The sequence below is a fragment of the Rhinatrema bivittatum genome, chromosome 5 (genome assembly GCF_901001135.1).
Source record: "Rhinatrema bivittatum chromosome 5, aRhiBiv1.1, whole genome shotgun sequence".
In the NCBI taxonomy this organism is placed as follows: Eukaryota; Metazoa; Chordata; class Amphibia; order Gymnophiona; family Rhinatrematidae; genus Rhinatrema; species Rhinatrema bivittatum.
The window spans coordinates 281,230,507-281,252,646 of NC_042619.1; the positions used below are offsets into that span (position 1 = coordinate 281,230,507).

A 22,140-nucleotide genomic window follows, 5' to 3' on the forward strand; every position below is an offset into this window, starting at 1 on the left:
AAGGTGAACCAATAGATGTAGTATATTTGGATTTTTAGAAGGTGTTTGTCAAAGACCCTCATGATAGGCTTCTCAGAAAACTAAAAAATCATGGGATAGGAGGTATGTCCTTTCGTGGATTACAAACTGGTTAAAAGACAGGAAACAGAGAGTAGGATTAAATGGTCAATTTTCTCAGTGGAAAAGGGTAAATAGTGGAGTGCCTCAGGGATCTGTATTGTCCAGTGCTTTTCAATATATTTATAAATAATCTGGAAAGGAATATGATGAGTGAGGTAATCAAATTTGCAGATGATACAAAATTATTCAGAGTAGTTAAATCACAAGCGGATTGGGATAAATTGCTGGGGAACCTTATGAGACTGGAAGATAGGACATCCAAATGGCAGATGAAATTTAATGTGGACAAGCGCAAGGTGATGCATATAGGGAAAAATATCCCATGCTGTAGTTACACAATGTTAGGTTCCATATTAGGAGCTACCACCACAGAAGTGGCTGGAAACTTCAGACCGTTTAGCCTCGCCTAGGTGGTGGGTAAATTAATGGGGAAGCTATTGAAGGAAAGGACAGTAAACTATCTAGAATTCAGGGAGTTGCTTGATCCGAAACAACATGGATTCACCAGAGGGAGGTCCTGCCTGATGAATTTGATAGATTTATTTATTTATTTATTTATTTAAAATCTTTTCTATACCGTCGCTAAGTTATATACCATCGCAACGGTTTACATATAGGCACATATTTAATGTAGGTAAAAGTGTACTATAGTACATTCTAACAGGTGCCGTCAAAGGTTCGCTTTACAATATATCATTAGACAAATAATTTTTAGAGAAGTGGGTCATGACCGAGTGTACTGAAAGTACTTTTACGGGTAAATTTATCATACATAGTGTTATCAATATGCTAGTTGTGATGTGGGGTTCATAGACTACTCTACTGTATTGTCCTAAGTACTGTGTGTCGGTGCTTATCTGCTTATTCCTGAATAATTTCTATTCTCCCATCTCCTTGTAAGATGTGAGAGCCTGTGTGTGTGTGTGTGTGAGAGAGAGAGAGAGCATGTGCCAGTGAGAGCCTGTGTGTATGAATGATTGTATGAGAGAGAGCATGTGCCAGTGAGAGCCTGTGTGTATGAATGATTGTATGAGAGGGAGCATGTGCCAGTGAGAGCCTGTGTGTATGAATGATTGTATGAGAGAGAGCATGTGCCAGTGAGAGCCTGTGTGTATGAATGATTGTATGAGAGAGAGCATGTGCCAGTGAGAGCCTGTGTGTATGAATGATTGTATGAGAGAGAGCATGTGCCAGTGAGAGCCTGTGTGTATGACTGATTGTATGAGAGAGAGCATGTGCCAGTGAGAGCCTGTGTGTATGAATGATTGTATGAGAGAGAGCATGTGCCAGTGAGAGCCTGTGTGTATGAATGATTGTATGAGAGGGAGCATGTGCCAGTGAGAGCCTGTGTGTATGACTGATTGTATGAGAGAGAGCATGTGCCAGTGAGAGCCTGTGTGTATGAATGATTGTATGAGAGGGAGCATGTGCCAGTGAGAGCCTGTGTCTATGAATGATTGTATGAGAGGGAGCATGTGCCAGTGAGAGCCTGTGTGTGTGAGAAAGAGAAATGCACGTGAGAATGAGAACCTGACTGTGTGTTTGAGGGAAGAAGATGGAGAAAAAAGAAACAGAAAAAAAGACAATATAAAAGGAATTGGCAAAAAAATAAGAAAGGGAAGGTGAAAAAAAGCCTGTGACCAACCAATTAGAAAACTAAGATCAGACAGCAAAGGCAAAAAAAAAAATAAATTTACTTTTTAGTGATTGGCACATGTAATCTTTGGGAATGTGCAAGAATAGCACTTTCTCCACGGATCTCACAATGTACGAGATCAGCATGGAGGAAAGTGGAAGCCCACGGGTCCTGCACAGAGGAGGCAGAAAGAATGGACTTCAGTGTCAGTAGCAGCAATCGGCACCTCCGCAATAGCCACGCGGCATCAGTGACAGTGGCAGCAGAGGAATGAGAGAGGTTCTGAGGTTGCTGGCAAAAGAAAGCGAGGGGGGGTCTACCTTTAGTGTGTGAATGTGAATGAATGGGACTCTGCCTGGGGGTGTATGTGTGTGTGAATGCATGGGTGCCTGCCTGGGGGTCTGTGTGTGTGAGAATGAATGTGTGCATGCCTGGGAGATGGGGAGGGAGTGTTGTGAACATAAATGGGAGCCAATAAAAAATCAACTGACAGATGAAGTTTGTAACGCTTGCTTGGACTTGAAGTGTACGAAATACCAACCTTCAATTGAAGATTTAGCCAATGAAATTCAGCAACAAAAAAGTCACTAAGCAGGTAAGGTAAAGAATTATTTGTTTTTGCTTTATTAATCAATACAGTATATATATTAAAATTATAACTGTTGATTAGAGTTACAAATATCACAAAATTATGGATTTTTCTAGAAGTGACACACCACCCGAGTTATGCTCGGTTTTTTTATGAATTTTGACACACTGAGCTCAAAAGGTTGGCCATCACTGACCTAGAATATGCATTTGCTGTTGTATTGACCTAGAATATGAATATTGAAACAGTATGGAGTAGATTTTCAAAGGGTTACGTGCATAAGATATGCGTGTAACCCCTGAAAACCTACCTCTGCACGCGCCGAGCCTATTTTGCATAGGCTTGGCGGCGCGCACTAGCCCCAGGACGCGCGTATGTCCTGGGGCTTTCAAAAATGGGTGGGCCTGGGGTGGGGCCAGGGGCATGGTGGCGATTCGGGACCGCGTCGTGGCGGGGCTGGGGCGGGGCTGGGCATGGCGGCAGTTCAGGGGCGGTCCAGGGGCGGGGCCGAATCCTCCGGCACATAGGCCTGTGACGGGGATGGCGAGCCGGCATGCGCGGGCAGGTGTAACTCATCGAGATAAGGTAGGGGGGATTTAGGTAGGGCTGGGGGGTGGGTTAGATAGGGGAAGGGAGGGATAGATGGGGGGGGAGCAAAAAAAAAAAGTTCCCTCCAAGGCCCCTCCGATTTCAGAGAGGCCTTGGAAGGAATAGGGAAAGCCATCGGGGCTCCCCTTGGGCTCGGCGCGCGCAATGTGCACAAGTGTGCACCCCCTTGCGCGCGCCAACCCTGGATTTTATAACATGCGCGCGGCAGCACGTGCATGTTATAAAATCGGGTGTACATTTGTGCACGCCGGGTAGCACGCACAAATGTACCCCGCGTGCTTAAAATTTAAAGGGACTGGATCCAAGATGGCGGCAGGATAGGAGTCGGTATCGAGTATCTCCGCGTTTTTCTCCTGTAAACAAATTTCTTTTATTCCAATATGCCCCCAAAGAGGAAGGGGAAAGTCAGGGTCTACCCCTCAACGCCCCCACCATCTTTGGCAGTTCTACAGGAGATTACTCGCTTCCTTACCTCCTCAACTACAGCTCTTCCAGGAGTCGAGGAGCCCTTGGCGCAGCTTCAGGAGAGAGAGGAAGTTGCGCCGGAGGAGACAAGCCTGAGTCCCGAACCGAGGTCAGCACCATCGCAGGGAACGATCGCATTGTTTCAACCCGGAGCATTGGTTGAAAGAACTTCTTCTGGGCTACAGGCAGAGGCACAAACGCTGAACATAGCATCTTCAGCACGGACTATCGTTCCAGCAGCCCAGGGTGAAGTAACCCCCAATGCGGGACCATCTACCGGACTGGGAGAAAGGAGTGCTGGGGTAAGTTCTGTGGACATTTTTCAGCCTCTACCACAGACAATTCCCCAAGCTGACATTCCCTTAAAAATCCCAGAGCGACCGGAAAATGTGACTATTGCTGCTCTGTGGGATTTGATGGTGGGGGTAGCTACTGTGGTGAATCGAGTAAGTGAGAAAGTGGAAATCTTGGCTTCCCAGGGAACCCAAAATTTGCTGGAATATCAGCAGAAATATGATTCGGTGCTCAAGAAGGTAGAAAAACTGGAAGAAAAATATCTTGAAAATTGCAACTTTAAAGCAGCAGTTGTGAAGGATAATATGCTTATGGCAAGAAGAATTGAATCACTAGAGAACGCCTCCAGACATCTGAATATAAGGATTTTAAATTTTCCTCGTATTTTGGGTGAAAACCCATATATTTCCTTGAAGAGATATCTGAAGGAGGTCCTTTGTTTTGATGAAGAACATTTGCCAGCAATAAATAAATGTTTCTTTCTACCGAAAGCAAGGCTTGCTGATAATAGAATAAATATACAAGAGAATTTGACTTAATTCTTAGAAGATTCAACTGCAGAAGTAGTAGATAGGGCTACCCTATTAGTTTCAGTAATATCGCTTATGGATCTTCAATTAATCATGAAAAACTATTTCAGAAAGTTTCCTACCAATTATTATGGTGAAAATATAAAAAATTTTCCTGATACTTCTCCAATTACTCAAGGCAGGCGAAGAGAGTTTTTAACCCTTCGCCAGCAGGCTACTACTTTGGGTTACTCGTTTAACTTAAAGTTTTCTTGTAAATGTATACTGAAGAAAGGTGCCGAGGTTAACATTTTTTTCACTTCTCAGCAATTAAATGATTTTCTTAAGTTAAAAATGCCCCTTACATCAACACCTAGTAATTAAATGTATTGGCTGTTAGAATGCCGTGTTACCTATTCATTATTGGGGGTTTTTTCCTATGTCTCTCTGTTATATCGGATCTCAGAATTTTGATTAAAGAATGTATATTGATTTATAAAACTAGACTGATGGAGAATGTAATTATAATATAATTTATGTAAGTTTTTAGAGAATTGTTTTCTTTCATTTCTCCATCTTGTCTGATTTTTCTTATTTGCAAAATTTTTGGTTTTGTAATAATATGAAATGGATAAATAAAGAATTAAAAAAAAAAATTTTAAAATTGGCCCCTATGTGAATATTGACCAAGAATTTTAATGCTGACTTTGTAAACCACTGTGATCTTCTTTTGGAACGACGGTATATAAAATGCTTAAATAACTAAATAAATATTGTTATGGAAACAAGTTTCACTTATCAACAACCAAACCTCGTTCCCTATATTCCATAAATCAATAACAACCAATCATTAAGGGAACTCCTTAATGTGTGGTAATGTGCGGTGGCTGCATGTGAGACAACCAGAGTCTAATTGTCTCAGTCATTAGCCCCCGTGTTTCTTCTTAAAATTCTTTATTAATTTCTCTAATTTTTTATTTTTTCTTTTCTTTTATGTGCTTAGTAGTAGTAGTGTTCTCTCCCCGGCGGTTAACCCGACCATCCATGAGCTTCTTCGCTATTTTATATGAGTACTTATCATTTCTTTTGTTCCCAAACGGAGTCCTATTGCTTCTATTTGCTCAGAGCCGCCTGCCCTACATCGGCCATGTTTCGGCAGTTGTCTGCCTGCTTCAGGGACCTCGGGAGGAGTTTTCTTTCAGTGCACCTGAAGGTTGCCTATTTTAATAGAGCACATGTCTTTTGAAAAACGTAATTTAAAAATGTTTTCAACATTTCGTTGCCTTATATAAAATATATACCACTATCAAGGTTTTTTAAATTTTACTTACAGTTGCTTTTTAGGAATCTTTTTCGTGAGCCGGCACCTTCATGATGAAATCTGGCATCTCTCTCTACTCAATCCCCTACCTAGCATCAAGCCAGTATTGAGACAATTAGACTCTGGTTGTCTCACATGCAGCCACCGCACATTACCACACATTAAGGAGTTCCCTTAATGATTGGTTGTTATTGATTTATGGAAAATAGTTTAGCAAAATGATGGCAAATTTAATGACACAACAGCATTCCTGTGGTGGTCAAAAAGCAAACAGAATGTTAGGAATTTTAAACTAGAACAAGGGGGAAAGCCGACAGTCACTCAGAAATATATCCTTGAAGGAAACTAATGAAACAGGAGAGTTAGGGCATCCAAACAGAGAGGTTCCATTAAAAGCAAACAAATTCCATATGCCTATATGTAAAAAATTACCAAAGCTAATGATTTCCGAATTATCCCAAACAACTGAAAAGCAGGTTGTTTAAACAAACAAAAAACACACTTTGAAATGTCTGTATGCCAATGCCAGAAGTTTAACAAGTAAGATGGGAGAGTTAGAGTGTATAGCAGCAAATGATGAGATTGACATAATTGGCATCACAGAGACTTGGTGGAAGGAGGATAACCAATGGGACAGTGCTATATCAGGGTACAAATGATATCGCAATGATAGGGAGGATCAACTTGGTGGGGGTGTGACACTTTATGTCCGGGAGGGTAGAGAGTCCAACAGGATAAAGATCATACAAGAGACTAAATGCTCAGTAGAATCTATATGGGTAGAAATCCCATGTGTGTTGGGTAAGAGTATAGTGATAGGAGTATACTACCGTCCCCCTGGACAAAATGGTCAGACAGATGATGAAATGCTAGGAAAAATCAGGGAAACAAACCAATTTGGCAGTGCAATAATAATGGGAGATTTCAATTACCCCGATATTGACTGGGTAAATGTAACATCAGGACTTGCTAGAGATATAAAGTTCCTGGATGTAATAAATGATTGCTTCATGGAGCAATTGGTTCAGGAACCAATAAGAGAGGGAGCTATTTTAGATTTAATTCTTAGTGGAACGCAGGATTTGGTGAGAGAGGTAACGGTGGTGGGGCCACGGCAATAGTGATAATAACATGATCAAATTAAAACTAATAACTGGAAGAGGGACAATAAGTAAATCTGCAGCTCTAACTAAATTTTCAAAAGGGAAACTTTGATAAAATGAGGAAAATAGAAAAAAACTGAAAGGTGCAGCTGCAAAGGTTAAAAGTGTTCAACAGGCTTGGACATTGTTTTAAAATATAATCCTAGAGGCACAGTCCATATGTATTCCACACATTAAGAAAGGTGGAAGGAAGACAAAACGATTACCGTCATGGTTAAAAGGTGAGGTGAAAGAGGTTATTTTATCAAAAAAAACCATCCTTCAAAATGTGAAGAAGGATCCATCTGAAGAAAATAGGTTAAACATAAGCATTGTCAAGTTAAGTGTAAAACATTGATAAGACAGGCGAAGAGAGAATTTGAAATTAAGTTGGCCATAGAGGCAAAAACTCATAATAAAAACTTATTTTAAATATATCCAAAGCAAGAAACCTGTGAGGGAGTCAGTTGGACCATTAGATGACCGAGGGGTTAAAGGGGCTCTTAGGAAAGATAAGGCCATTGCAGAAAGACTAAATTAATTCTTTGTCTCCTTGTTTACTAATGAGGATGTTTGGGAAAACCCACTTCCGGAGATGGTTTTCAGGGGTGATGAGTCAGATGAACTGAAACAAAATCACTGTGAACCTGGAAGATGTAGCAGGCCAGATTGACAAACTAAAGAGTAGTGGACCGGATGTTATGCATCCTAGGGTACTGAAGGAACTCAAAAATGAAATTTCTGATCTATTAGTTAAAATTTGTAACCTATCATAAAATCATCCTGTTGTGAGGCCCGATCGCCGATCGCATGCGATCGGGCCTCCCCTACCTCTCTCCCGCAGGCTGGACGGGGTCCTTCTTGCGGCGGTCCGTGGAGCAAGGGCCGCGGCGTGACGGCAGCCTGCCGTCAGAAGGCCGAGTCAGGAGAGCTGCGGCTGACCCCGCCCCTTAAAGGGGCCGGGCCGCATAATTGAGGCCGGCCCTGGAAGAGGACGTCATCAGAGAGGGAGATTTAAACTCCCTCTGTGAAGACTTGGATGCCTTCACAACAGGTCCGTGCTTTGCTGTGTTCGGCGGTGGCGTTTCCGATTTGACTCCTGCTTTGTCCTGACCTTGCTTTGTTGGCTGCCTGCCTAGACCCGGATTGGACTCTGACTTTGCTTTGCTTGCTGCCTGCCTAGACCCGGATTGGACTCTGACTTTGCTTTGCCTGCTGCCTGCCTGAACCCGGATCGGACTCTGACCTTGCTTTGCCTGCTGCCTGCCTGGACCCGGATTGGACTCTGACTTTGCTTTGCTTGCTGCCTGCCTTGACCCGGACCAGGACTCTGACCCCTGCCTGGAACCGGGACTGCGTGTCTGGTTATCCTTGGCCTGTACCCGAATCGCTGTGGGCCTTGCGAAGGGTACTGAGGGGTTGGCTACTCCAGGATTTCCACCTTCCGGAGGCGAAGGGCACCACGTTTCCTCAGGTGGGTGACCTCTCGCTCCGGGTCAAGGGTCCACTACATAACACATCCATTGTACCTGAAGACTTGGAGGATGGCCAATGTAACCCCAATATTTAAAAAAGGCTCCAGGTGCGATGCGGTAACTATAGACCAGTGAGCCTGACTTCAGTGCCGTGAAAAATAGTGAAAACTATTCTCAAGACCAAAATCGTAGAGCATATAGAAAGACATGATTTAATGGAAACACGGTCAACATGATTTACCCAAGGGAAGTCTTGGCTAACAAATCTGCTTCATTTTTTTGAAGAGGTTAATAAAACATGTGGATAAAGGTGAACCGGTAGAAGGTAGTGTATTTGGATTTTCAGAAGGCGTTTGACAAAGTCCCTCATGAGAGGCTTCCACGAAAACTAAAATGTCATGGGATAGGAGGCGATGTCCTTTCGTGGATTACAAACTGGTTAAAAGATAGGAAACAGAAAGTAGGATTAAATGGTCAATTTTCTCAGTGGAAAAGGGTAAACAGTGGAGTGCCTCAGGGATCTGTACTTGGACCGGTTCTTTTCAATATATATATAAATGATCTGGAAAGGAAAACGACGAGTGAGGTTATCAAATTTGTGGATGATACAAAATTGTTCAGAGTAGTTAAATCACAAGCAGACTGTTATACATTACAGGAGGACCTTACAAGACTGGAAGATTGGGCATCCAAATGGCAGATGAAATTTAATGTGGACAAGTGCAAGGTGTTGCATATAGGGAAAAATAACTCTTGCTGTAGTTACATGATGTTAGGTTCCATATTAGGAGCTACCACCCAGGAAAAAGATCTAGGCTTCATAGTGGAAAATACTTTAAAATCGTCGGCTCAGTATGCTGCAGCAGTCAAAAAAGCAAATAGAATGTTAGGAATTATTAGGAAGGGAATGGTTAATAGAACGGAAAATGTCATAATGCCTCTATATTTCTCCATGGTGAGACCGCACCTTGAATACTGTGTACAATTCTGGTCGCCGCATCTCAAAAAAGATATAGTTGCGATGAAGAAGGTACAGAGAAGGGGAACCTTAATGATAAAGGGGATGGAACAGCTCCCCTATGAGGAAAGGCTGAAGAGGTTAGGGCTGTTCTTTTTTTGGAGAAGAGACGGCTGAGGGGGGATATGATAGAGGTCTTTAAGATCATGAGAAGTCTTGAATGAGTAGATGTGACTAGGTTATTTACACTTTCGAATAATAGAAGGAATAGGGGGCATTCCATGAAGTTAGCAAGTACACATTTAAGACTAATCGGAGAAAAACTTTTTTCACTCAGTGCACAATAAAGCTCTGGAATTTGTTGCCAGAGGATGTGGTTAGTGTAGCTGGATTCAAAAAAGGTTTGGATACATTCTTGGAGGAGAAGTCCATTAACGGCTATTCCCTGTACGTACCAGGATTAGTCCAGACCAGGGGTGGGCAATTCCAGTCCTTGACGGCCACAAACCTGTCGAGGTTTTAGGATATCCTAATGAATATGCATTGGATAGATTTGCATACAACTGAAGCAGAGTGCATGCAAATCTCTCTCATGCATATTCATTAGGGATATCCTGAAAACCAGACTGGTTTGTGGCCCTCGAGGACCGGAACTGCCCACCCCTGGTGCATACTGTGGGTAAAGCCCCCGTTCCAGCAGGTGGAGACAGACCAGAGTTCTGAGGCTTGCCCATATAAGGACGGAACCCACCCAGGAACCCTCAGTATTTGTCTGTCTCCAGCAGGTGGAACAGCTCACCCTTTGGTTCCCTGTTTAGCTTGCTCTCTGTAGTCTTTCTTCTTTTTTCTCTGGGGCAAGCTCACGCAAGTACATTTTTAGTTTACTACTTAATTATTATAATTTAAAAAAAAATTTCTTTTTGTCAGTTTTCTCTGACTAACTGTGTCAGGGCAGACAGTTCTGTCTCCCTCGCTCTTGGGGTTCCTAGAGGGGCTTTGCCCCTTGATATTTATCAGCCTAGGTTCCCTTCCCAGTGACCTAGTGTGGGGGATACTGGTGGTGCCAGTCCCTCTCCCCACGTTTACTGCTGCTGTGCCCCGAGATGCACATGCCTCAGTTGAGCCTTCAGGGATGACTTTCATGCCCCTGCTTCTGTGAATTATTTATTTACAAAAAAAAAGAAAACTCACTTTCACAGAATATATATTTTATATACTTTATTTAATTAAATAAATAAAAGGCAGCAGTTTATTTTGTGAGGAGGGAGCGGGGTTCAATCTCCCGCCCAGCTCCTCAGGGGCTCCCTGCTCAGCTGTTTTTAATTACCTTAGCGGCTGCTCCCTGCTCTATACCACGGCCATCTTGCTGTTTAGCCTGTGAAGAGTCGGCCTCCCAACTCTCCCGCGAAGGGGTATGTTCAAGGTGCATTTCAGGGGGTGAGGGCTCCTCTATTGAATCGCCACCTTTTAGACCTCGGGGAAGGACTCCCCGATGAATTTCAAAACCGTTCCCGTCCCGAGAACACGCGTTAGCGGCGGCCATCTTGGGCATTTCAGATGAAACACTTCCTGCTTCTCCGGGGACTGGGGATCCGATTTTTTCCCCCCGATTTCAGCCCAATTCGCTCTCGGGGGGGTGGCTCGGAGCCCCCCCTCACCTCTCCCGCCCCCTCCCTCGCCTTCCACAAAAAAATCAGCATGGACCCTTTTTTCATAGGATTTTGTGCTTTTACTACATGAGTCTTATTTAGCAAGTTTACAAAGGGAGGTAGACCCCCCTTAGTGGTTTCCCTACCCCCTGTGCGGTCTCCTGATATGGTTCCGGACCCACAGGGTCCGGTTAGGGTTCGGGTGGTTCCGGGTGTTCCCCCTCCCCCAGCAGACTCCCCCCCGCCTCCCTCTGACCCGCTTGATTTAGGGGATATTGATACTATGACCCAAGCCCCCCCCCCCCCCGCTGGAGGGTGACGAACCTCGTGTCCTGCGCTTATTTCAGCGGGAAGAATTGGAGCCCCTTATTCCCTTCCTTCTCCAAGAGTTGGGAATTGATGCCCCATTAGATGACTCTGTGGCAGCTGCATTGACACCAAATGCGGACCCGGTCCTGGCAAGACTCAGGGCGTTACCGCGTACTTTCCCATTTCACCCTATGCACCGCCTGCTTCTCCTCAGGGAATGGGAGTCCCCAGAGGTGGGCCTCCGAGTTGTTAGGGCTATGGATAAGCTATACCAGCTCCCTGAGGACTGCCTGGACATGTTAAAAATCCCTAAAGTAGATTCTTCTGACACTGCTGTTACAAAACGTACTACCATTCCCATGGTGGGCACTACTGCATTGCGAGATGTGCAAGACCGTAAGCTTGAATTTTATTTGAAACGCATTTTTGAGGTCTTAACGCTCGGATTCCGGGTGACTATTTATAGCAGTCTCATGCAGTGGGCAAGCCTTAGGTGGATGCAACAGTTACTCAGCATTCAGGACCTCCCGTCTGCGGAGGCTGAGCAGGCTGAGCGTTTAGAGGGTGCTATAGCCTATGGTGCCGATGCCCTTTATGACTTGCGTCGGGTCCAAGCTAAGGCTTATGGTTTTCTGCATTTTTGGCCAGGCGTCTTTTCTGGTTACGTAGTTGGTCCGCTGATGCTTCTTCCAAGGCTCAGTTGGGCACTCTTCCTTTTAAGTGTAAGTTGCTTTTAGGTGAGGACCTGGAACAGCTTATTAAGTCCTTGGGTGAAAACAAAGTCTATAAGCTGCCAGAGGACCGTCCCAAACAGTCGAAGTCTTTTTTCCCGACTCACTCTCATTTCAGGGGGAACCGCCGTTACGCTAGCAGAGCCCGTGGCTCCTTTCCCAGGGGAGGCGTGTCCAGGTCCCAGTCTTGGTCCCATTCCTTTCGTGGCCGTCGGGGTTTCCGAGATGGCCATCAGCAACTCACTACCACTAAATCAGCTCCCCAATGAAATTCAGCCGGTCCATTCCTCCGCACGAAACTTAGGTGGGTGTCTTTCTCTGTTTTCTCTAGGAGTGGGCCAAAATCACTTCCGATCTCTGGGTCCTCGATGTGATAGAGCACGGCTACGCATTAAGGTTTTCCAGGGACCTGCCAGATCTATATATCGTGTCCCCTTGCAGCCTTTCCAAATGGCCTGTGGTCTGTCACACCCTTTTGAGACTTCAGGATTTGGGAGCGATCCTTCCGGTTCCGGTGCAAGGACAAGGCGCCGGCCAATATACAATTTACTTCATTGTTCCCAAAAAGGACGATTCCTTTTGCCCCATTCTGGATCTCAAAAGGGTCAATCAGGCCCTCAAGGTTCCCCGTTTCAAGATGGAAACTCTATGGGCAGTAATTATGGCAGTCCGTCCCGGCGAGTTCCTCGCTTCCCTAGATCTCTTGGAGACTTATTTTCACATTCCCATTCGTCAGGAACATCAAAAGTTTATTCATTTTCAGATCCTAGGCCAGCACTTCCAGTTTCGGGCTCTCCCATTTGGTCTTGCCACCGCCCCCCGCACTTTCACCAAGACCATGGTAGTCAATGCGGCAGCTCTCCGCCGGGAAGGGATCTTAGTCCATCCTTACCTGGATGATTGGTTGATAAGGGCCAAGTCCGCCGCTCTCTGCATGCTCGCGGTAGACAGAGTTTTATCCTTTCTCACATCTCTCGGCTGGATAGTCAACTACTCCAAAAGCACTCTTCGGCCCTCAAAGAGCTAGAATTTCTGGGCACTCTTTTCAACACTCGGGTCGGGAAAGTTTTTCTTTCGGACTCCCCAACACTCAACTTGATCGATCAGTTGAACACTTTCGTTCACTCTTTCCGCTTCCCACGGAGTGGGATTACCTGCAGATTCTAGGGACCATGGCTTCCACGATCGATCTCGTCCCCTGGGCGTTTGCTCATATGCGTCCCTTACAGAGAGCATTGTTGTCCCATTGGAAGCCGAAGTCAGAACAGTATCAGGAGATTCTCCCTCTCTCCGACTCTACCATCGCCAATATACAATGGTGGTTCTCCCCGGCTCACCTTCTCAAGGGGATGCCTCTTTTGACTCCCTCCTGGGTCATAGTAACGACTGATGCCAGCCTCTCCGGATGGGGGGCTGTCTGCCAATCCCATGTGACTCAAGGTTTCTGGTCCCTGTCCCAGTCTCGGTGGCACATCAATTGTCTAAAAGCCCGAGCGGTTCGCCTGCCCCTCAAGTTTTTTCTTCCTCTGATTCGCCACAAAGCAGTCCGAGTGCTATCAGACAATTCCACCACGGTAGCGTACATAAATCAACAAGGGGGGACTCGAAGTCGTCTAATGGCGCTAGAGGCCAGCAAGCTTTTTCTCTGGGCAGAGAGGCACTTGGATCGCCTGGCGGCTTCCCAGATAGCAGGCAAGGAGAATTTCCAAGCCGACTTCCTCAGTCGACAGCATCTCGATCCCGGTGAGTGGGAGTTGTCAGGCGTAGTGATGGATCTAATCGTGCGCAGGTGGGGTCCCACTCACCTAGACCTGATGGCGATGCTAGCCAACGCCAAGGCTCCCCGGTTCTTTAGCTGGTGGAGGGAGCATTGCTCAGAGGGAGTGGATGCGCTGGTTCTTCTTTATGTGTTCCCACCGTGGCTGTTAGTGGGGAAGGTTCTTCGGAGAATAGAGCTCCATCGCGGACCAGTCATTCTCGTGGCCCCCAAATGGCCCCGACGGCCGTGGATTGCGGAATCTAGTGCATCTCACTGTGGACGGCCCTCTTCGTCTCGGTCCATCTGCCCCATCTCATGCGTCAGGATCCCGTATTTTTCAACCAGGTGGATCGCTTTTGTCTAGCAGCATGGCTTTTGAACGGAGACATTTGAGACGCAGAGGATATAAGGAAGAGGTCATTGCTACCCTCTTTAGGGCTCGTATGCAGTCAACTTCGCTTACCTATGTCCGGGTCTGAAAGGTTTTTGAAAATGTCTACGAGGATTTGGGCGTTTCCGTTCATTCCCCTTCTGTTGCGGTGATAATCTCTTTTCTTCAGCGAGGTTTTCTCCAAGGGTCTTTCGGTCAGCTCCCTGCGTGTTCAGGTCTCAGCGCTTGGTTCCCTCCTGGGTTCCTTTGAAGGTCGGCCGGTAGCCTCTCATCCGGATGTTGTTCGTTTTCTCAGAGGCGCTAAGCATCTAAAGCCGCCTATCCGGTCTATTTGTCCTTTGTGGAGTTTAAATTTGGTTCTTTGAGCTCTTTGTATGGCTCCGTTCGAACCTCTTCGTCGTGCCACTCTCAAAGACATGACTCTCAAGACTGTTTTCCTGGTTGCTATCTATTCAGCCAGGAGAGTGTCCGAGCTTCAAGCTCTATCTTGTAGAGACCCTTTCTTGCGTTTTTCGGACTCAGGCATCTCTCTCAAGGACCGTACCCTTCTTTCTTACCTAAGGTTGTTTCGTCTTTTCATATTAACCAGTCCGTTGAACTTCCCGCTTTTTCTCCAGAGGATATCACAGCCTCTGGTGGTGGTGATCTTCCTCATCTAGAACTTAAGCGAGTCTTATTGCGTTATCTTGAGGTCACCAATGATTTTCGTGTCTCTGATCATCTTTTTGTCCTGTGTAGTGGACCCAACAGGGGGAAGCAATCTTCTAAAGCTACGATCGCTCGCTGGTTGAAGGATGCGATTTCCTCTGCTTACATTTGCAAGGGCCGAGCAGTTCCTGAAGGCCTAAAAGCTCATTCTTTGCGTTCTCAAGTTACCTCTTGGGTGGAGTCTCAATCTGTGTTGCCGCAGGAAATTTGTAGGGAGGCTACAAGGAAATCCCTTCATACTTTTGCTCGTCACAACCGCCTCGATGTTCAAGCTCCAGTCTTTGGTTCCTTTGGTCGGCAGGTTCTTCGAACGGGACTATCTGGGTCCCACCCTTTGTAGGGAAGCTTTGGGACATCCCACAGTCTGGACTGATCCTGGTATGTACAGGGAAAGGAAAATTAGTTCTTACCTGATAATTTTCATTCCTGTAGTACCAAGGATCAGTCCAGACACCTGCCCGATCTTTTCTGTCCGCTCAAATCTTTTTCCAGGTATTTTTTGTCTTTTTCCTTCTTATAGGATTTCTTTGATTCCTGCATCGTCTTCCTGGATTTTGCTTATAGGCACCGGAAGCATCGTTACGATGAATAGGGGTAGTTATACAAGAGCGTTTAGTTTACACAGTTCATTCAATTGTACTGTTATTTGTTGGTTTAAATTACTTTTATAGTTATCCTGTTACTTGCTTGATCTTATACCTTTCTGCTTTGACAATGGTTATACTGAGGGTTCCCGGGTGGGTTCCGTCCTTATATGGGCAAGCCTCAGAACTCTGGTCTGTCTCCACCTGCTGGAACGGGGGCTTTACCCACAGTCTGGATTGATCCTTGGTACTACAGGAACGAAAATTATCAGGTAAGAACTAATTTTCCTTTAATCAAGTTTACTTAGGGAATAGCCACTGCTATTAATTGCATCAGTAGTATGGGGTCTTCTTAGTGTTTGGGTAATTGCCAGGTTCTTGTGGCCTGGTTTGACTTCTGATGGAAACAACATGCTGGGCTTGATGGACCCTTGGTCTGACCCAGCATGGCAATTTCTTGTGTTCTTATAATGCCTCTGTATCGCTCCATGGTGAGACAGTACCTTGAATACTGTGTGCAATTGTGGTCACCACATCTCGAAAAAGATATAGTTGCACTTAAGAAAGTGCAGAGAAGGGCGTCCAAAATAATAAGAAGCATGGAATGGCTCCCCTATGAGGAAAGGCTAAAGAAGTTAGGATGTTCAGTTTGGAGAAGAGACAATTGAGGAGGGATAAGAACATAAGAACATGCCATACTGGGTCAGACCAAGGGTCCATCAAGCCCAACATTCTTTTTCCAACAGTGGCCAATCCAGGCCATAGAACCTGGCAAGTACCCCCAAAACTAAGTCTATTCCATGTTACTGTTGCTAGTAATAGCAGTGGCTATTTTCTAAGTCAACTTAATTAATAGCAGGTAATGGACTTCTCCAAGAACTTATCCAATCCTTTTTTAAACACAGCTATACTAACTGCACTAACCACATCCTCTGGCAACAAATTCCAGAGTTTAATTGTGTGTTGAGTAAAAAAGAATTTTTCTCTCCGATTAGTTTTAAATGTGCCACACGCTAAGTTCATGGAGTGCCCCCTAGTCTTTCTATTATCCGAAAGAGTAAATAACCAATTCACATCTACCCGTTCTAGACCTGTCATGATTTTAAACACCTCTATCATATCCCCCCTCAGCCGTCTCTTCTCCAAGCTGAAAAGTCCTAACCTCTTTAGTCTTTCCTCATAGGGGAGCTGTTCCATACCCCTTATCATTTTGGTAGCCCTTTTTTGTACCTTCTCCATCGCAATTATATCTTTTTTGAGATGCGGCGACCAGAATTGTACACAGTATTCAAAGTGTGGTCTCACCATGGAGCAATACAGAGGCATTATGACATTTTCCGTTTTATTCACCATTCCCTTTCTAATAATTCTCAACATTCTGTTTGCTTTTTTGACTGTCGTAGCACACTGAACCGACAATGTCAATGTGTTATCCACTATGACGCCTAGATCTCTTTCTTGGTTGGTAGCACCTAATATGGAACCTAACATTGTGTAACTATAGCATGGGTTATTTTTCCCTATATGCATTACCTTGCACTTATCCACATTAAATTTCATCTGCCATTTTGATGCCCAATTTTCCAGTCTCACAAGGTCTTCCTGCAATTTATCATAATCTGCTTGTAGAGGTCTACAAAATCATGAAAGGACTTGAACAGGTTAATGTAAATCAGTTATTTACTCGTAATAGAAGGACTAGGGAGCACTCCATGAAGTTGTAATTCCTCCTTCTTTGAGTTACCTGTAAACCGGCATGATGTGCCATACGAACGTCGGTATATTAAAAGTTGTTAAATAAAATAAATAAATAAAATAAATAAAACAAATCAAAGAAAATTATTTTTCACCCAGCATATAGTTAAGCTCTGGAATTCATTGCCAGAGAATGTGGTTACAGCAGTTAGTGTAACTATGTTTAAAAAAGGTTTGGATAAGTTCCTAGAAGATAATCCATAAACTGCTATTAATTAATAAGCAATAGTAGCTTGAGATTTATTTAATGTTTGGGTACTTGTGACTTGGATTGGCCACTGTTTGAAACAGGATACTGGGCTTGATGGACCCTTGGTCTGACCCAGTATGGCATATCTTATGTTCTTGTGAGTCTCACAATGCCCCAAATGAAATGAACCTTATTTGTTGCATTCATTTGAAATTAATTCATTGTGCCCAAGTCTAAACCCAAAGCCTGGGCCTCGCCTAAGGCATAGGCTGAGGCTCAAAGTAGCGGCCGTGGCCTAGGCCCAAGAGTGACACTGGGGTCTCTTACTTGATCTGTCGGGGGTATATGATGGCAAGGCTGCAACTCAACTCCCGAAGTCTGGGACTAGGCTGGAGCCAAGTGACTAACCAATGCTGTGACATGGCCCGGAGGCCAGGTCCTGATGCCGGGGCCTAGACCTGGACCCAGGCCCGATGCCATGACCCAGCCTGGAGGCCGGGTCCTGATACCTGGGTGTCAGCTTAGGCTGACGCCTGGACTCAGGCCTGAAACCGCGACCTAGCATGGAGGCTGGGTCCTGATGCAGGGGCCTAGACCTGGACCCAGGCCCAACACTTGAGGACTGGCCCGGATGCTAGGTCAGGCCCAGAGCCCAGGTCTCACCACTGTTCCCTCATCATCCTCTTCTTTTTTCTGATTCTGTCCACTGGGGTTGCGCTGGAGTTATTTAACTCCAGCAAATTCACTCAGCTGATGGTGCCATTTTGATGTACGGCAATGCTGTACATCAAAATGGGTTGTCCACTGGGATGAATGTGCCAGACTTAATGAACTCTGGTGCAACCCCAGCAGACGGCATCAGAAGAAAGAAGAGAACGACGAGGGAGCAGCAGCAAGGCCTAGGTTCTGGACCTGGGTCTGGCCCGAGGCCCAAGCGTCGGGACCCAGCTTCTGGGCAGGTTCAAGACGTCAGGCTTCTGTTTAGGCTCTGGCTTAGGCCAAGACCCAGACATCGGAACACTGCCTCCGGTCTAGGCCCCAGCATTGGGCCTGAGTTCAGCTGAGGTGTCAGCTTTGAATAGGCCAAGGGTGCGGTATATCACCATGACCTCAGCTTATGCAAAGCCGAGGCTTTGGTCTGGGCCTAGGCCTTGCTGGCAGATCCCCTCCAGACTGGTAAGTGGGGGCTGGGGGAGATCCTGGCCCCTGCATTTTTCCAGGCAGTCAGGCTGGAAACCGCAAGAGCTCCTGTTTTTTATTTTTGGCCATTTTGGGTTGTTTTTTTTAATGTTTGATTCATTTTTCTCACGAATTAAACAAATCAAGCAATCCACAAACCAAAATTCGTGGGGGAAAAAAACTTCTGAAAATTATCCGAAAATGAAAACTAATATTTTGTCCCTGCACATCCTACCTATTTTTGTCTGTAAAATACTATTTCATTTGCAGAAATGTCTTTGAAAAATGTCCTATGGATTAGCAATTAGAAAATTCCTGTGCTATCCCTTTGGGTAAGGAACTTAATCTCACTCCCTGAATCCTGGGAAATTGGAACAGTGTTGGGCTTCTGAGGAAAATTACCAGCTCAGAGTCCTGTCAGATCTGTAAATATTCAATCGCTACTTAGCTGGATAAATAGGACTTATCCTGCTAAATGGCGGTCACTGAATATCCAGCTGTGCTGAATATCTGGCTGGATAAGTCACTTATCTGGCTAAGTAGTTAGCTGGATATTTTTTTTTTTTTTGGGGGAGGGGGGAGGAAATGGGCTGAGCAAGGTTATACTACTTATCTAAGTGAATTATTCAGACTTAACTAGATAAGTCTGAATATTATCCAAGTTAACCAGATAAGTTAGACCTGAGCAGATCTAAACTTAGCTGGATTTAACTTATCCAGCTAAGAAGCAGCAAATACAGGATATTCAGCAGTGTAGCTATAGCTGTGCTGCTGATACTATGTAAGTTAGCCGGATGAGTTTAAATCCGGCTAACTTACATAAACTGATATATTTAAAAATTGGCCTAATGAAACCTAACACACAAAAATAAACAAAACCATGATGAAAAGCCATACTTGGTGCAATTATTTGTTTTTACACATGTTGATAATATATGAAGTAATTATGAAGCATTGATGGTTCTGTGAGCTTGTATTGCTGTCGGGACCTAGGATGATCAATTCAGGTGGCATATATTTTGTTAAGTTGATGGTTCATGTGTCCAACTGTGCTCTATTGATCCTACATCCTTATGTATAATAGAGTATTAGGAACTTGTATATGTTGACTAGTTTACCTTTTTAATATATCCTTCTGTTTCTTTCTTTTGTACAATCTCTGTTCTCACTCATTCCTATCTGGTTCTACTGTCAGTGTCTATGCTCTGCCCCAGTCGTCTCCATAAAAGCAATAACTTCTGTCCCTTTCCCCCTATAGATGTACGGAACTTTTTTTTTTTTTTTTTTTTGCTTTTATTGTATATTAGCAGAAAATTTAATCCAGCCCAATTTAAGCAACAGGAGCCTGAGTTGGAAAATGTGTTTAATTCTCTTTTGTTTATTATTGTACCTTTTCTATCTTACAGAAGCAAGAAGTGCATCACTGTCATGTTTCAATCAACTGAATACCATAGGTGACAGGTTTGGCAATTGTGGATATGAAAACAAAAGATTCAAGAAATGTGAAATCAAGTAGGTTGCAAGGAATTGATAAGCATGAAATATAAAGATTTATTATATTGTACAACATTTGGGTATAGTAGAAAAAAAGCTAACATACTATTCAGTAGTTACCATGGTAATATGTTACATGGAAATTAGCTGTTTCAGGCAAATACCTTGATTAGAGTATTGAACCTATTTTTAATTTTAAACTTTTTACAATTGTGGTTATTTATTATCACTATTATTACTTTATTTTTGCATAGTATTCTGACCAGGTATCTTATGGTAATACTTTCACAATGTATTAAATCAGTACAAAACAATGAGTAGATGAAAGACAAAATCAGAATGGTGACAAGCTGGGTTAAGCCAGGTGGCTGTTGAAACCTGAAGGAAGAAAAAAAAGGAAGCATCTGACAGTTTGAAAAAGAAATGTGCTTGCTTAATAAGGGAATGGAAGTAAGTATGTGATTGGGAATATACTGTAAAAAGCAACAGAAGGAGAGAAGAAACCATATTGATTCCTGATCATTATATTGTGAGAAGTTAGTGAAGAAGCTACTTGAATGATACAAAAATATCCATTCTGTTATTTTTAGATCTTGTTCTCTACTGCATTCCATTATATGGAATTCTCTCACATTTCTAGAAGCGGGTATGCTTCAAAGAATTCATTATTGCTTCATTCATATTCTTGACAATCTAACAGTGCTAACACAAAAAGCTCTCTTTTAGAACTTAGAAAGAACCATAAAATCTTTCTAAGCATAAGCGAGATTTCCCAAGCAGCCATCTGAGTGCCAGCCTCCTCAGTTCTTGATCATCTGTTCTGCCTAATAGACATGTGAACATGCACTTTCATTTTTGCTGCCTCTCATCATTTTTTAATTTTTTCTGCAGCCCTTTTTTGCTTATTTTTTCTGTTTTTCTTAACTTGACCTGGTAGGGTCTCTTACTGTTAAAAAGTGATTTTGATTTTGCCTCAGCTATTGTGTCACAGTGCAAAAAAGTGGTTTCAAATTCTGCTTTGTGGTTGATAGGAATATTTCTGTAGTAGAATATCACACAGAGTGCATTCATTGTTTAGGCCCAGCACACAATGGGATTAATATTCAGTCACTAGCTGGATTACAAAGTTAGCCAGATAAATTTATAAGAGATTCAGTGGTACAGTCACACTATTGAATACAGCCAGCTTTCTCTGTCAACAAGCAGAGCTGAATTAGTCATGACATGTGGGTGACATCATCCAGTTGCACCAAACAAACATCTCTCTTGAAGCTAGCAGAGCAGTTGCGTCCATCGGTCGCAGACGGCTACGACCTCTCTGCCTTACCTTTTTCTCTCCCCTTTCTCTCTCTCTGGGCAAGATGGCTCTCTCTGGTGCCGAATGCCGCAGGCCTCTGTGTCCTCTGTCAAGCATGGGCGTCCCCACCTGCCATGCTCACTCCCATGGCCTCCTAGGGTGCGAGCACGCACACACCAGATGCTCAAATACACGTCATGGCAGGAACCTCGGGGGTGACCCCACCGCATGATGTCAGTACCTCCAGGTACTTCAAGTCTCCGCTTCCGCTACACCAGTGAGTTAGCAAAATCTACGCTTCGCTACTCTGCCAGCTCTAAGCTACAGCTTAGATGCTTCTCCAGGGCCTCACTCCACTGAAGCTCTAGACATCCGCCCCTCAGGGGTCTTGAGCTTGTCTCCCTTCGGGGTCCTCGCTAACATAGACAGCCACTCCTCGGGGGTCTCTCTCTCTATTTACCTTTCAGGATATCCGGATTCTGGGTACTCGCTCTTTGAGGGCCCTTTAAGAACATAAGAACTTGCCATACTGGGTCAGAACAAGGGTCCATCAAGCCCAGCATCCTGTTTCCCACAGTGGCCAATCCAGGCCTAAGAACCTGGCAAGTACCCAAAAACTAAGTCTATTCCATGTTACCATTGCTAGTAATAGCAGTGGCTATTTTCCAAGTTAACTTAATTAATAGCAGGTAATGGACTTCTCTTCCAAAAACTTATCCAATCCTTTTTTAAACACAGCTATACTAACTGCACTAACCACATCCTCTGGCAACAAATTCCAGAGTTTATTTGTGCGTTGAGTAAAAAAGAACTTTCTCTGATTAGTTTTAAATGTGCCACATGCTAACTTCATGGAGTGCCCCCTAGTCTTTCTGTTATCCGAAAGAGTAAATAACCAATTCACATCTACCCATTCTAGACCTCTCATGATTTTAAACACCTCTCTCATATCCCCCCTCAGCCATCTCTTCTCCAA

At 44.2% G+C, this 22,140-nt stretch overlaps 1 protein-coding gene across 1 annotated transcript in view; it reads left to right on the forward strand.

Moving 5' to 3' along the window:
• Window positions 1-22,140, forward strand: part of LOC115092770 (disintegrin and metalloproteinase domain-containing protein 9-like) — a 211,494-nt gene that overhangs the window by 43,265 nt on the left and 146,089 nt on the right. Inside the window, exon 2 of the mRNA XM_029604073.1 lies at window positions 19,780-19,885. Within this exon, the coding sequence (XP_029459933.1) occupies window positions 19,852-19,885 (34 nt within the window). The 5' untranslated portion in view covers window positions 19,780-19,851. The remainder of the gene's footprint in view (window positions 1-19,779; window positions 19,886-22,140) is intronic.